At 32.4% G+C, this 16,857-nt stretch overlaps 2 protein-coding genes across 2 annotated transcripts; both read left to right on the forward strand.

The window, feature by feature from the left end:
- The first annotated feature begins 1,754 nt into the window (after nucleotides 1–1,754).
- Nucleotides 1,755–11,402, forward strand: LOC137918888 (UPAR/Ly6 domain-containing protein crok-like). The gene is made up of 3 exons (XM_068761818.1): nucleotides 1,755–1,891; nucleotides 10,227–10,435; nucleotides 10,957–11,402. The coding sequence occupies exons 1-3, from the start codon at nucleotides 1,837–1,839 to the stop codon at nucleotides 11,092–11,094; spliced, it is 402 nt and encodes a 133-aa protein (XP_068617919.1). The 5' UTR covers nucleotides 1,755–1,836; the 3' UTR covers nucleotides 11,095–11,402.
- Nucleotides 11,403–12,378: 976 nt separating this feature from the next.
- Nucleotides 12,379–16,361, forward strand: LOC137919024 (UPAR/Ly6 domain-containing protein crok-like). Its single transcript, XM_068761986.1, has 3 exons — nucleotides 12,379–12,446; nucleotides 14,498–14,718; nucleotides 16,209–16,361. The coding sequence occupies exons 1-3, from the start codon at nucleotides 12,395–12,397 to the stop codon at nucleotides 16,359–16,361; spliced, it is 426 nt and encodes a 141-aa protein (XP_068618087.1). The 5' UTR covers nucleotides 12,379–12,394.
- Nucleotides 16,362–16,857: the final 496 nt, after the last annotated feature.

Genomic DNA, 16,857 nt, shown 5'->3' on the forward strand with positions numbered 1-16,857 from the left:
TATCTCCCCCATAGATATCTTTGGGGAACTCTATGCATTTCATTGGGAATCTATGTGCTGAAATGACGACGACAATTACAATTATGATAGTAAACGTAACCATAAATATAAATTTCCGGTTGAATATATATATATATATGAAATTTATTTGGTGACAGAAGTATATCTCTATTTCGCCAAATACCATCTTTTAGGTTAGGCGCCGTTGTTACTAAAATTACAGGGTAAACGAAACATAATACACAAAAGATGACGTTCGTATTTCAGTTGAAATATTAAAAACAATTCATAGACATATGTTATGGAAATATATATATAAGCACTCATACTTTTGATAAGGCTGCATAAAATTAGTGACACTTTTGTAGATGACTGTACACGGCATTACAGTACATACACATGTAATGTCTCTTTATTATCTTGTAATATATTTAAGAAGTTCATTAAACGAAAATTTGTAATGAAATCTTATCACACTATATAAAGGAATTTTTATGGAGAGTTATATCTTCTTTTCAGCCGTACACGCCCACTACTGGACATAGGCCTCCCCCAAAGATCGCCACGATGACCAGTCCAGCGCTGCCCGCATTCAATTACTTCCAGCGACCTTATCTATGTCGGTGGTCTACCTAGAGTGATATAACCCTTAAATACATGACTTTTATATACTTTAAAAATATATATATCTTGCAGAAAAGTACACTACAATGCAGGGGAAAACAAAAAAATTATATTTTTTGTACTTATTTATTAAAAAAAAACCTTATATTGCAGACATACAACACCATGCATTTACTTAAGTGTAGTACGCGTTTTATGTTTAAGTGATATGTTGCAGTTTATCATCATTATGCATTTAAGGGATAAAGCTCTGGATTGAATAGCTTCACCACTATATTAAAGATGTTGTAAAAGTGTCCACAAAAAGAAACTTGTCTGAGGTTGGGTGCCAATATACAGGAGTTCAAACTCTAGTTTCTTTAAAATTGGGCTCTTCTAGCATTTATCCTGTGATGTACATAAATAATCATTAAAAATAATAAAATATTATGTACTTATATAGGAGGCAGAATGAATTACGTACTGCAGTAAATATTAGTTTTAATATTTAGTGTTACATGACATGATTTGTAACACAGTTTATCTTCTCCTTTTCAGCCGCATCTAGGGACTTCCAGCTACTTCCAGCTGCTTCCGGCGACTTCAAGCGACTTCCCGCGACCTTGACTATATCATCGGTTTACCTTGTGGTGGGCCTTTCCACGCTGCGTCTACCAGTTCGTGGTGGATTATCTGACAAGGAAATTTGTTGCATGCATCTTTGTGGTTATGGTTATATATGAAAAAAAAGTTATAACGATGTTTCTACGATTCATAATATTTTTAATGTATTGACTTTTTACCGATTGCAGTGAAATTTTTGAACTCTGATAACGAGATATATGTTAGGTATGCCATTCACGTTGATTCAGTTGAGTTAAAATACACGTGTGGTATATTTGAACGGTATAAACTATTCCGGTGGTATATGTTACATATTAAGGTCTGGGTCAAAGGTACCTTCGTTGCTCAACCGTCTACATCCAGGGACGGATTCCCGTCCACAATGTACCAATCAATTACCGGCTGACCGTACAATATGTTAACCAATTTACCGGTGTTACGGCAATTGGATAAACGTTGCTCACCGTTCATTTGGATCATAGATATAACATCTAAACGTTGGTTAGTACCACATAGTGTGGAGTCAGTCGCGTCGTGAACATACCCGCGCGCGGTACGGGCCGGCGGAAACCGGCGCGATCTTGTGCGACTATCCGAACGGAATACAAAATGGCGCAAGTGACGCTCTGCGTTTTGGCGGTAATTTGTAGCTTGCTTCACCAAGGTTTGTGTTGGCCGTATCACACGATCGATGATGGGTGTGCTCGGTGATTTTCCGATGTGATGTGGGCTTGGTTTTTGTAACGTAATTACTTTTAAAAGTCGTCGTTATTCCTCACATTTTATCGTTGAACACAAAATATATTCTCTAAATTCGAATCAAATTTACACGCACTTTTGAATAATCGATTTTAACATTATAAGTAGTAATCTACCACTCGGAATCCTCATCAGTTTAAAACAGCCACCAAGAAACTTAACAGTTGATATTTTTAAATAAAATTTAACAATTTTCTCATATGTACATTATAATATTATATAAATGAGTCAACAAAACAAATTCAACACATTTTGATTGAATAAAACCTGTTGAATGCTATATTAAGATTTTCTCAATGTACTACTAATTTAGTTTCAAAACCAAGAAAAGTCCGTGACATGTGAGGATTTTTTTTTATATATACATACATTTAAACTTATGAAGGATTTGTCAATTTTATATGTGAAATAAATAATTTTCAGAAAATATCATTGCGAAACATCAGTTAGTTATTTATTTAAAATTATTCTTATTTTGAATAGCCATATAATATAAAAGTTAGTTTGAATCTTGTTATCTTTTGCTGAAAGAATGGTGTTATGACGCGTCTGATTTATAGAGACATTATATTTAAAAGAATATACAGGATGATTGGTAAGCTTTAAATTGATGAATGTATAGCTCATTTATCAGCAAAATGCTTTAAAACTTCTAGTGCTATATCCAATTTTATATAAAGTTATCACTTTAAAATATATGACGTTACTTTATTTTTATTTTTTTTTAATTGTAATGCTACAGGCCAATAATTTTTAGCAGTGCAAAGTCAGCAGGGATAGACAGTAATTCTAAATTTAAAAACACAATTCTTTGCTATATATAACGTTTTTTTTTTTAAATTTCAGTCTTTGATTCTTCAACCATTGATTTTTAGATACGTTGTATAGTACAGTAACTAACAGAAAATGAGATATATTCGCCCTTGAAAAGGTTTTATTAAATGCTATAACGAATAGCCCTGTATATGACGAAATGTTTTTTTAATTTTTATAGCTTTTCATATGAAGTTAACTATATATTTACTATATCTTAAAACACTTAAGATACAGTAAATAATATTTTATATAATAACATAAAAAGATGAAATTATTTTAATGTAAGTAAGGTTTATTTTTCATGAAGCCATCTAGGCGAACTTTTCTTTTATGTAAAATAGTAAGGCATTAATAAATGCGGCCTAGTTTAAAGGTTGTATTTAAATAATTTTGCTAATCAGATGTACATATAGGATTGTGTTTCAAAATCAAAAACTTAAATAGTATGTTACGCAAAAATCTTTTTTAAATTTTTTGTTAGCAGATCAATATAGTAGTATGTCTAGTATTTTTATCATATCTTACCCCTTTTGGCTGTAAAAATGATTATTACACAATATATTTATTTGTTTATTTTCATCAATGAAGTTTTTAAGACATATAATGAAAACAATATAGTAACTTTTTAATTTTTTTTTATTTTTTTTTTATGGGCGACGCTTTTGATCTATGTCTCGTCTGATGTTAGATGATGATGAGGTCTACGATGGTACATGCTTCCTTAGAAACATTCATTCTTGTCTTGAAGACTCCTAAGTTATAATTGTCTGGAAACAATGACGTCATGCAGGTTGTTCCACTCCTTGGCTGTTCGCACTATAAAAGTCTAGCAAAACGCTTAGTGCGGGTGGAAGGAATTTCGATGTCGTGTATCTGTGCGTTTTGTTGTCCAAATGAAGAAAGGAGATGGGGGCATTATTTGGTGTAATTCCCCTAAATACTCTTCAAAATTCCGACCAAAATGTTCCAAACACTGAAACTTTAGTGAGCATTGTTACCAATCGGCCTCTTATCTTGTTCCTTCTTTTCCTGTAATTTAAAAAAAGATGGCCGCTATTCATGTTCTTTTTTATACATCGATTGTCTTGTAAATCTAAATCAGGATTTCTTCAAAGTGACTCTTGATAGTATCTTAAAAGAATCAGTAATAAAAACATTAAAATGGCCGTCATTAAGGGTTCGTTCTCTGTCACTTATATTAAAAATTAAATTAGATTTTTTTTTACTAAAATTATATATCCCGGTTTTAATTAAATTTAAATGTTAATATAATCAACGGCGATTATCGAATAAATAGCTTCACCTTTATCATTACAAGAAATTTTTCTGCTTTATATATTGTACGAGTAGTGATGTTAATAATTAAATGAACTTATTAGTTATAAAACGCATTAATCTTTTTCTAATGTATTATGTTACAGATAATAAATACATAGAAAGTTCAAAATTTAAATTTTCATTTAGTTATACTGTTCAATATAAGGCAGGGGCGTTGTGGGTTTGAAGTTGAGACCGCGAACTGGAAAGCGCAGCATAGGACATCCACTCAAAAGATCGACAGACACATTATCTTGTTAAAGATGCTGAATGGTGACCGCTTCCGACCGCTCTTGTCGGAAATTTAAAGTGGCCTAAATCTAGTAAAGAATAGGATATTGACGTGAAGGACTTGTAGCGACATAATGGCCACTATAAAACACTTCACTCCTATATAGTCATTTCTGTCATTTCTTATATATATATTACAGATATTGACACTACATAGACTTTTGCTCTGTTAAGACTTCGTACGCTTGTGACTGTATTATTAATAAACATTGGAGTCAGAACAAACCGGAGTTTTCAATCCGTGTCACTTATCAAAGACTAAATGAAGTAAGCAAATCATAGGTAATTTTTATTATAGTTCGGGAATTGAGATTTAACGCTTAGTACTCGTAGCTTGGTTTACGAAAGTGATTTTTTTATATTACTGTGTTTGCTTGAGGGTCTAGATGAAGGGAAAAAATGATTTTTTTTTTAATTTCGTTGGAAATAATATTATACAACAGTAAAATACGTACAGCCAACCTATAAAAAAAACTAATAGTAATGTGAACATTCGGTTTAAAAGATTGGTATCATTGACACTCTAGGTTATTAAGGGTTAAGAGGGGAGTTTGATCTTGACCGAGCTGTTGTTTGGATCTTTCGTACACCGTAGAATTGAATTTCTTAATGTGACGTCATTGCCAGATTCCCAATCCTTACGTCACGTCACTCCATTAAGCATCCGCTTAAACTCTTACAGCTTCTCATTGTGATGTAATAAATAATAAAGGTTTATTAATTTCCTGTCAATTAATGTGCCTGGTTTAGCCATAAATTCTGTTACTTGCTGTTTACATACATTTAAAATAAATTGAATTTCGAACATTAGCTTCTACGTTAAAAAAGAGACTTCCTTCCCGCTATTGGTGTATGTTTTTTGTTTTAAAATTGTCGGATATTTTCTTAGTAACAGAACTTATGGCTAGACTAGGTATGATACACACTATATATATACGTATTTATATATATATATACATATAAATATATATGTATATATACTACTGCCCTCTCCTTCATGTCTCTTGTCTCCAACCAAAGATTGTCTGGAAGAGATCGCTGCGAGCGATAAGACCGCCTATTGTGCCATATGAATTGTTTCTTTTTCCTCTATTCTATCTGACTATAGTGTATAAAAAGTATTAATAATGAATAATATTATAAAAAATCAATGGTTCCAGAAATAATTAATAACGTAATTATTATATAATGTAGTAATAAAACGCGTTTCGAAAATTCGGATTACTATTATGTAATGGCAGAAGTGACAGACCAATATCTGACGGATTTAAATAGAAAAAAATATTAATGTAATTTCAGAGTGATCACTTTATACACTGTGATTGAAAATAGGTGTCAAAACATTTAAGTTATTGGCTGACAAATCAACTACACATGAAGCTCCTTTAAGGTTTTATACCAATAACCAATCGCCTTGTTAGCTGGTTTCAAGAGGTAGCATTAAATGGATCCCTCGAGCTTATTGTAAATAGCCCAAGTTTAGCGCTTTCCATATCTACAAACCTAGCGAGGTTGTCAATGCCAACAGTCAAGCATATTTATAAATGTAAATAGTAAATCTCTATAAGTATTACGTTATATATTTGTGAACATGTATGTACGGATGTAGAACAATGTATGTAAATAAAAATCAAATATAAGTCAACAACTCGTTGTACATTTTTAATCTTTATCATCATCATCATTTAAAGGAATGGTGATAAACAGCCAGCGTCCTGCATCTTCCGATGATCTTAACAAAGTTAAGATAGAATCTTAAAATTGTATAATCAATTCGAATTTCAAAACGAACTGTTAAACGCGCGAAGTTCAGACCAAACTGTCACAATTGTTCATGTCTTTATTTTTTATGCATTTACATATATTTATTTATAACTCAATTATAGCCGAAATTCTATTTTGTAAAAACGTATATGTATACGTCATTATTTCCTACATTTTTTACTTTTCATTAGAAATAATATTTAATTATTACGTATTTATTTACCCTTCTTAAAACTTGTATAATGGTGAACTTGATTACAGCCATTTTCTGCCAGTTAAACCAAAGTGGTGATATAGATAACCTAATAAATTTTTATAATCTATTTTATTAAAATTTTAGTACACTTCACCGTATTAAATTCTTCTTATAGATGGCGTGTTTGGTGCCCGTGTTATAAATATATTCATGTTTATTCATAGTTCTACTAGTGACGTGCAAACCAAAAGTTTTAGACGTGCCTTATGTGCTGAAATAGAATTTTACTCCGTAACCTTCGTGTGTATGAACTTGATTATCGATATTCCATGTACATAGTATTAGATTATTTTCTTTCATGTGTTTGCTTCGATAAATTTCTAAATTTTTCTACGATGAATTACTGTGTGATGTACAAAAATGATTTTACAATCGTAAACCAAAAATAAGAGCTATGTATTGACCGATGTTTTAGTAATAAAAAAATGTTTTCTGATATTTTCTAGAAGATTCTGGAAATGGACAAAAAATTCTTTAAGCATCTCGCTTTTGTAACGTCGATAAATAAGTCTCAAAGGTAGCCTTTCACGTTTAAAAGAAAGGAAAAAGATATTTATAGTTGTCAAAGTTAAACATTAATTAAGACAAATATTTTTATAGTACTAGCACTAGCTGATTTTCGGCAAGGAATCCTTAATAAGTTATTTTATTTTTGTATTTCTTAAGACCAGCTGTTACTGCTCGCTACTGTAATTAAGTTAAATTACCGTAAAAAGTTAAACTGGACAACGGTAGACTAGTGGTAGAGGACAGACTTACGATTTTAGGTCACGGGTTCCATTCCCGGGACACAATATTATATAATTCACATTTTTTGCATTAATTATATAGAATTGCCTTGCAGAGCATGAGCTGCAGCATCTTCTGCGTACCATAATACCACACTACAGTTGCAAACTCGCCTTTGAAATGTAGCGGTTATATTATATCCCCCTATAGATATCCTTGGGGTAGCATATGTCTCGCAGTATTGTAACTTTACATATGTACTAATGAAAGCTACATCTAAAAATGGACATAAATTATTTTTAAATTTTCGATACAATAATTACATCCACCAGATGGTGGTTGTAACTATTGATTATCTTCATTGCTGAAGTTGACGCACTCCTGGAAAGCCTTGGTCAAGAGTTTGATGAGTTGTCTCCGCAGGTTTCTTCGATCTTTTCTGAATGCTTCAGTTACTGTGTGTCCCATCACCACCCGCATAGAGATACCATAACATTGTAAGTTATTTAATGGGGGGTAAAGTTGCTTTTTGTCACCAATTGGTTTAACACCATGATGGTATTAAAAATGTTGTAACAATACAATAATACACTACATATTCATGAAGAATAGAAATAGATAATACACCGCAAATGTTCTAGCGGTCAGTCCAAGGTCAGGCTGCGTTTGTATTCAATCATTATAGAGGACATTACATATAATGTATTTTGTATTTAATTGAAGTATTAAACAATTATTATTTGTGAAAGTATTTACGAAATAAAACCTTTGGTTGTTGTGGGTATTTCTCGGATTATGGCGTCGCTGTAAGGCTGTAAGGTTGAATAATATAGAGAAAATTAATGAATAATATAGTTATAGAGAAGTTAAATTTAATTCAAAAGAGCTTCTAATATATGAATGATCTCAATAAGAAAGTAAATTCATATATAAAGAAATTAGTATGATAGACAAATGTTTGAAATCTTTAACAACAATTTGATATATTTAATTCATAAATAAATGCTGGTGGCAATATACAATACTCGGCGATAAATATTGCACATCGGCGTTATCTCTGTCGCAGGAAATAAAACGATTGACAATACGTCACATATGTAGTGTGGGACAGAGATAGTGCTCTACGATGCCGAAATTAACCGATTGTCTCTTTCCAAAAGTCGTTGTCCAATATTTATCGCCGGGTACTGTACTTGTGTGATAGTAAATCTAAAATTATTGGGTAAATTCGGTATAATTATCCGTAATTACGTCGCGATACACGCGGGGTTGTTTTGTGAACATCGCTAATGGCTCCCAACGTTCGAAGGGTGCTGTAGTTGTATAAATTGCCCTCTATTTTGGCATCTTATCATCAAATACACCGTGTTACAAAACCTAATTGGTTATATTTGTAAGCTTTGGAGTGATGTATTGCTAATTTGTCAAATAGCATTGAACATTTTACACTTATTTCCAATCATCGTATATAAAGTGATCACTTTGAAATTCTGTTGAAATACTACAGACAAATAACTTTTGATAGTACACAGTCTGCAGAGAGATAGTTATATACTATTATTAATTTTAATATGATGTAATCCGAATTTTAAAAAGGCATTTCCTTCTATGTTATTATTATGTTATCTATTATTTTTGAAACCATTCATTTTTGTATAGATTGTACCATTAATTAATATTAAATGAGCTATACATGCAATATACAGCTTCAACATGCTTTAACCAGTGCAAGGCGTAAATCTCTCCCAAGGATAGGATCCCAAGGATGAGGGATATACCATAATCGCCACATTTGGCAGGCGGGTTGGCGATCTCAATGAGGGTTTATGGCACGCAGAGGACGCTGCTGTCCATCCTCTGAAAAGCTTTTTATCAGCTATTCTATATAATTAATTTACAAAGTGTGAATTATATAAGATTACTAGCTGATCCCGCAAACGTTGTTTTGCAAAAAAAAATTAAGGGTTGATAGTAGAGGGGTGAAAATTTAGGGATGTATGTATTTTTGTATGCTGTATCATAATAAAATAAAAACCAAAAAAATTGTCTAAAATATTAAAAATAACATTTAGGGGTGGACCACCCTTATCACTTAGGGTTATAGAAAATAGATAGTAGCCGATTCTCGGACATACTAAATACGCATGTAAAATTTGGTAAAAATCGGTCAAGCCGTCGGAGGAGTTCAAGTTCGAACACCGTGACACGAGAATTTTATATATTAGATATGCCGGGAATCGAACTCGCGACTTATGATCTCAAGTCAATCTTCTACTACTATCACTAAAATAACCGTTATTTACAATAATAAATTTTATTTAATAATTATAATGATCATATTTTTCTACCGATCCATTATCTTTATTTACGTTTAATGTTTTAAATATAGTAAAGGTGCTTCAAATTTACTCTATGATTCGAATAAAAAGAAAAAATGAAAAGTGAGGTTTTCACTATATTCCTTGCAAGTTTTCTAGTTTTTTTATTTAAACCAAAGTTGCGCCATTATCAAGCTATTCTTAAGTTTTGCGTATATCGACATATTTGTACTTTTTTTGTTTTTTTTTTTTTTATATATCAATCCTGAAGCTTAAACCCGATGTGTTATGCGGGTTTTTAATACATTTTATTTAAATATATTGAGCAGGAGAGGAATATCTCACTGTTTAGTCGAAGCACATGGTTTCTCTTTAAACATTTAACCACACCGGTGACTGTCGGCGGTTGGGGCTAAATGGTTCTCATAAGCGACCACGTGTCGATAGATGGACGTGGATAGGATCCCACTAGGAGGTCCGATGACATAGTCAAGGTTGCGACAAGTTGCTGAACGCATCATCTTTGAAAGATTACGCTTTGGAGTAAGCGACTATCGCCTAATATTATTTATTTATTTAAATACTGTGTTTTTACATTAAAAGTTACCGTATGAATTATTGTTCTGTTGTGTTCCTTTATAGGTGACATAACATTAAAAACTTACTAAATCAGATCACATCAAATCAAGTAAAAAAGATGAGAGATAAGATGATGATTGTGATTTATAATTAAGTTGTGACTTTTGCAGGTTTGGCGATAGTCTGCTACCAGTGCAACAGTCACAATGACTCGCGATGCCTTCTCGAGAAGCTGCCGGACTCTCTGCGTCTGCCCTGCAGCGGGCCTAAGGACACCATGTGCCGCAAGATAACCCAGGTGGTGGAGTTCGAGATGAACGGAATGCCGCCCGACAGCCGCGTTATCAGAGGCTGTGGCTGGGATGAAAGCAGCTATAAGGTACAGTTTCTGATACTCGAAACTCATGTGATCAATTGATACGAGACATTACTTCTATCACCATTATATTCGGTTTTTTTTTCTTAGTGTCATCTGTGCCCTTTACCAAATGCTGGCAGAGTCTTTAATCTGGGGTATAATATTTGTTTGAAATTCTTTAATGTTTTGATTTATTTGTTAATATTCGGCCTCTTAATTTTTGCCTAAATCATTATAACTGTAGAACATATTTATACTCTTGAAGTTGCTGCAAAATCACAGACATGGCTCGAAGAATTACTCGTCTGAAATGGCAGGGGGGACATCATTCATGCAACCGATGGCAGTTGAGGACTGTTCGGTCTCGAGTGGCGATCACGGGCCCGTAAATGCGGCGTGGGCACCCTGCCCCCCTATAGTATGGTGACGATTTTTGGGGGAGGCCTAAACCTTGCAATGGGCGTCCATTATCTGAAAAGAAGTTGCCACAACAACATGCCTTGGTATTTTTAAATAATTTTAATGTAAATATATCTTCACAGGGTCGCTGCTACCAACGCTCCGGATTCGGTGGTAGACAGGAAGTGTGTTCATGTCTCGAGGATGGCTGCAACTCTGCGACTATTCCCGTTGGAGCGACCGCCTTGATGTTCCTCACGCTCGCACTACTAAAGTTCTAACATAGTTCCTTTATGAGAATAAAGTTCACGAGTAAGAACATAAGTTTGATTTCGTGATGATAATACAGATGTAGGTGTGGTGTGAATGCTTTGAATGTTGTCTATATACACCCCTATGTGTTCCACAAATGGTAAATGGTAGGTGAATTAGCGACTAAGCCTGAAATTGACCACTTAACATCGTGTTCTAATCATTTATTTACAAATACGTAACGTGCCTTGGTTGAAATTGTCACTTGGTGTAAATTCAAATGCCTTCCATTGTTGTGTTTGTAAATTGTGAATGTATTTATTAAAGTTTTTCATTAGTTTTGTCTTTTATTCATTGAATATAACCTTATTCATCGTTCACGGTGGTGGATTACATAAATTTTATGATTGTTTCATATATTTTTTTTTTCTGTAGCCTTTTCACCTGAACTAATATATGATTAATAATTTTTCGATTTGATTTTTCTTTATTTTATTACTTCGGTTCTTGCCTCATATTTAATTCCTTTACTAGTATATTCTAGTCCATTCTTATTTCTTATTGTTAAGTATTTATATCGCACTATTGTGTAAAGCCTTACGTCTACTATACCTTATACTTCCTAATCTATCTTTATACTATTATTATTTTATTCTTATTATGTGTGTGTGTCTTATATACCAAAGTTAGGTAGCATTTCACACACTTTTAACCTATTTTAATTGACTATTTCTTTCTCATATTTTTGTTTGTGTTGTGAGAGTCTACAGAGTGATTTTTAATAGGTTTAAAAACTTTAAAGAGGTGATATTATAGCTCGTTTTGCTATTTATAACGTATGGTACGCCTTATCCAAAATTCAACGATGTAATTATGATATAGTAAGAAAAATAATTTTAAAAATTTAGGTATATACATAATTAATTATAGTTAACTACATGTCCTCGCAGGCTTTATACTGCCAGAAGTTAATGGTCTGTATAATTCCAATAGGTACTATATTAATGAAAACATATTTTATGATGAAAAACAGGCTATTAATTTATTTCTTTATAGCTTTACCACCTGTAACCAATATCTTGTATAAAAGATACTTTCGGATGTTTCCCAAGGAACCACGCATCGATCTTCGATCATTATACAGTATATATAAAAATGCAAGTGTACCAAAAAAATTTGTTATATAATCGTGGAAATAACTTATATATTTCCTGTCACCGTGAGCCCGTCGACACAATTGAAGAATGAGATATACGTATATGCATGAACTTGCTTAAATGATACACGAGTTTTGTGATCAGTCGGACGCGGTCAGGGGGAGAAGCAAGGATGGATAGCTTGGCTGTTTTATTCCTCGTCCTTTGCGGTTTCGTCGAATACGGTAAGTTTGTTTCTTTGTATATCGTTAGATATGTCTTATTAAAGTTTTATTATCTATAGAACTATCAAAACATTGGATAAATGTATTTACAGTTAATTATTTTATTAAATTAATAAATGTTTTTGACTAAATTACACATGTGTTCGATATTATTTAAATATAGTTTATATCGTTCACATACGAGATATAAAGTAATCACTATATTATTAAACATTTTGTTAAACTTAAACATTAACTTTAAATTACTTAATGTTAAATAAATTATAAAAGAAATGAAGTCTATTGCTCCTGGTTTCAAGTTCACAGAGGCGTCACGATCATTACTTAGGATTCACCTACGAAATCGAATTAGGATTGTAGATATCATTGGATGTACGAAAGTGGTGTACATAGTTAGGCAGATTGGCAAGTTGATATTGCAGTGCGTAGACCACTAAGGATCTTTACAGAGACCACAGACCGGCAGGCCCTTGTCATCCATCCATAAGATGCACAGACGACCCGCCGGGTTAGGTCGTCGGTGAACTGGGGATGGACCCGCTTCCTACTCGTCTTATTGGAAATCTAAGAGGAGGTCATAGGCCCTCAAAACATAGGAACGATAATGAAACGTAAACTATCTAATTCGTTCGTAAAATTTCCTCCGAAGTAGAAAGGAACAACTTTGAACTAGTAACAAAGAACTTGTACTATCATATTTATGTACAAAAAGGGTCATATGTGTGTCCACGTTGAAGGACATTTGAAGGTTGTCGTCGACATAGAAATTATTGTTTACATATACGACCCATTTACCTACTGCTACAAAACTTTTTTTAAGTTGAACTTGCTTTAATTATAACTAGTTTACTCGATAGACTTTGTCCTAACTTAGTTATAATAAATCAAAAGTATAAGCAAAAATAGTAAATATAGAAAACATATAAATAATAATAAGAACTAATGTCATCAAGAATGTACAAAAAAGAAGATCAAAACGTGAAGAAAGAATATTTTGTGAAGGATGAAAAGAGGGATAGAATTTGTGAGGAAACAAAGCAGAAAGAGCAATAACATAACTGCACCAAAGAAAGCAGGGGGAACGAGAATAACAAAAACTAAGTTATGAATACTTAATACGAACTTAAAAAATAAAAAAATAAGTATTTCAATAACATAGTGTCTAGTGATATCTGTGAACAGCAAAGTTAGTTCTATTTTTAAAATAAATACTGCTTGATGATGCTTTTCTAAAAGGAAAATAGGAGACCAATTGGCCACGAAATTTCAAGGTTGACCCAATAATAGCTGTCTAATATTTAGATTTATTTATCGACATTGGAAATGTAAGCCATATATAAATTTGCATTTTTTTCCATGAGAACTTATTACAAAATATTAGAAAACATTATGAAACCTATAAAGTCATGTTCAAGTTATAGCGTTACTGAGAGAAACAGAGTTACATTTTCAAATACGGGATGGTTGAAAATAGGTATAAAAGCTTCAATGGTACACCCTACTTAGTACCCAGCGGTAAAAATTGAGACTTGAGATCTTAGATCGCGGGTTCAATTCTCGGAATACAATCTTATATAAAATTATATATAATTTAAATTATATAGGATTGCCACATCTCACAAACAAGTTTCCAAAGGATGGGTAGCTACCTCCTCTGCATACCATAATACCACACTGCGATCACCATATCGCTTGCCAAGTGTGACGATTGTGGTATATCCCTCCAGGGATATGTCATCATACAACTAATATATGTTGCACTATAACAAAACTGTCGTAGCACGAGCAAAAGCACGAAAAGTTGATTCTATTGTACACAATGTTCAGTTTCATGTAAAAATCAGTTCAGCTGTTCTTGAATTATAAATGGTTGACAGATATAACATTGTTGTGGGTATATATACATTTATATATATATATATATATATATATATATATACACATATATGTATATTTATTACTTACTGGTTGCATAGAATCATTGTGTATTTTAAAACGTGTGCCATATTACCTGACCACTCGCTATTTTATTTGACATATATGTGTTTCAGGGTCAACAATAATGTGTTACGAATGTAACAGTGCAACCAACTCCTACTGCAGCGCCACAGTACTACCAGATAGCTTGAAGAAGAACTGCTCCGAACACGACCGGGGAGTGACACACACACTCTGCAGGAAGATAGTCCAGCACGTGGACCACGCGGTCAACGGGAAGTACCCGGAAAATCGAGTTATCCGCTCCTGTGGCTGGGACGAGACCAGATATAAGGTGTTTTTATTGTTGTGTATAAACTGACATAAGTCATGCTTAAATTATCATAGCATTGTAGACCTTCAATTAACCCTTCAATTGAGTCGCTTATGAAATAGTGTACTGCAGGGATGAGCAACCTTTTTATTCGAAGAACAAATTTTAATATAATTTTTTTTTGGCAACACTTATTATATATATCCACACTAAGTACATGTACTTACTAAAACACTTTGTTTTTAATAAATTACAAAATAATGACTTACATAAAATTTAAAACAAATTTAAAAATTAACGAAGTTAAAAAGGAAAAAATTAAATACTTGAAAATTTTAATGTGAAATTTGGCACCGTTTTTTTGTTACAAAGTTTGTTACAAGTGTATATATAATACATACTTTCTAATAACATATATATATATATATATATATATATATATATATGTATGTATATATATATATATATGTGTGTGTATATATATATGAATATATAATCTAAAATTACACATTTATATTTATAAAAACATTAAAATAGCTAAAGATATCGTTATCAAAGTATGCTATGAGATCATATTGAAAGTTAGTATCTATAACCACACGGAAGTTCCTGAATATTTTCCGGGATTGTAAAAGCGTGTGCATCACTAAGTTTTTCTAACTTAATTCGAGTCTTAGTTGTTACATAACATTTTAAACGACGTATATAGTCTTCAGAATTATATATATATATATATATATATATATAAATATGTGTGTGTGCTTATTGGGTGTTAAGAAATCCCTATGGTATAAGATTGTTTGCTCATGAACTAACTCAAATATAAGACAATGTTAGAAGTTACTGCAAAATAGATAACGAGGATACACAAATTTACGTTTGATGGATTGTGAGAATGAATTGTAAAAAGGTATATATTAGCCAAAACATTTTTTTTTCTTACTCAAAGAATTCCTGTCTTAGTTGTACGTAATCTGTTGTAATGTACATCACACTTTAATAATTCCTTATAAATAAGAAATTATGGATCAGAAAGGAGAATCAAGAACCAATATCACCGATCTAGATCTAATAACTACTCGTCTAAAGTGAATTGATGGAGCCGAAAGCTTCGGAGTTAGAGTGGGTAGGCTTCTTTTATTGGCCCCTGATATTGAAGGCCTTTCGTACTCCCTCTGTCCTGGGTACACAGTGATAACATTTACAATAATAATTTATTCAGTAAATTCTCTCATTTCTTTACTCTTCCTCTACTGAAAGGAAGAACCTTTTATATTGATGTCATTCATTCATTCTTCTTTTGTTCGTCACAATTTCGTACATTCAATTTCATTCTTTTTACTTTCATTCCTCACTTCATTCAGTCACCTTCCTCAACGAATTTCTAGATTAGTTTTAGATTTAACACAATTTAAATAGTTTTTTTATTAACTTCTTTGTTTTTATTTTCTTGTGACGTTATGGGAAACATATACCTTGCTGTGGTGAAGAAATTACGTAACTTGTTTCAGGGTATGTGTTACCAACGCGCTGGGTACGGCGGTCGTCAAGAAGTATGCTCGTGCCTGAATGACTTCTGCAACAGTTCGGAAGTGTTGACGTCTTCCACGGCACTCCTCTTTGCAACCATTCTCTCGTACTCTGGAAGTGTTTTGTGTTATTAACGTCGATAAATATGATGTATTAAACTTTGAACGATTTTATTACGTCACTTTTTATTACTTATAAATAATTTTGTAAGTTTTCCTAAAATTGATACAACACATTTAATAAAATAACAGCGCAGCTCCTATGTACTGTATTAAGCCATATAACTTAGGACTACTGACTGCTATTAATGTTTTGGACTCTCTTATACATTATTCACGTTTGAGGTCTGTCAATACAATAAGTTTTATAAGCATTATTCGTTAAAAAATCGATTATTTATGAGACTTTTTTAATAAAATCACTTTGTTTATTCGCTACGAATCTTTATGAAGTTTTTATAATAGAAAAATTGGCAGTCACTTCGTAAATAAAAAGAAAACTTCAAACGTCAATTACCACGGCAAACAAATGAAAATGATCATATGGTTCGTTTCAATTATTTGGCAAGTCAGACATTATTCAGTGCAAATCTAAGATCAACCGTGGTTTTAGATAATCTAAAATAACATT

The sequence above is a fragment of the Battus philenor genome, unplaced genomic scaffold (genome assembly GCF_028537555.1).
Source record: "Battus philenor isolate CCGP_79_NKW_IND1 unplaced genomic scaffold, ilBatPhil1.0.hap1 SCAF_15, whole genome shotgun sequence".
In the NCBI taxonomy this organism is placed as follows: domain Eukaryota; kingdom Metazoa; phylum Arthropoda; class Insecta; order Lepidoptera; family Papilionidae; genus Battus; species Battus philenor.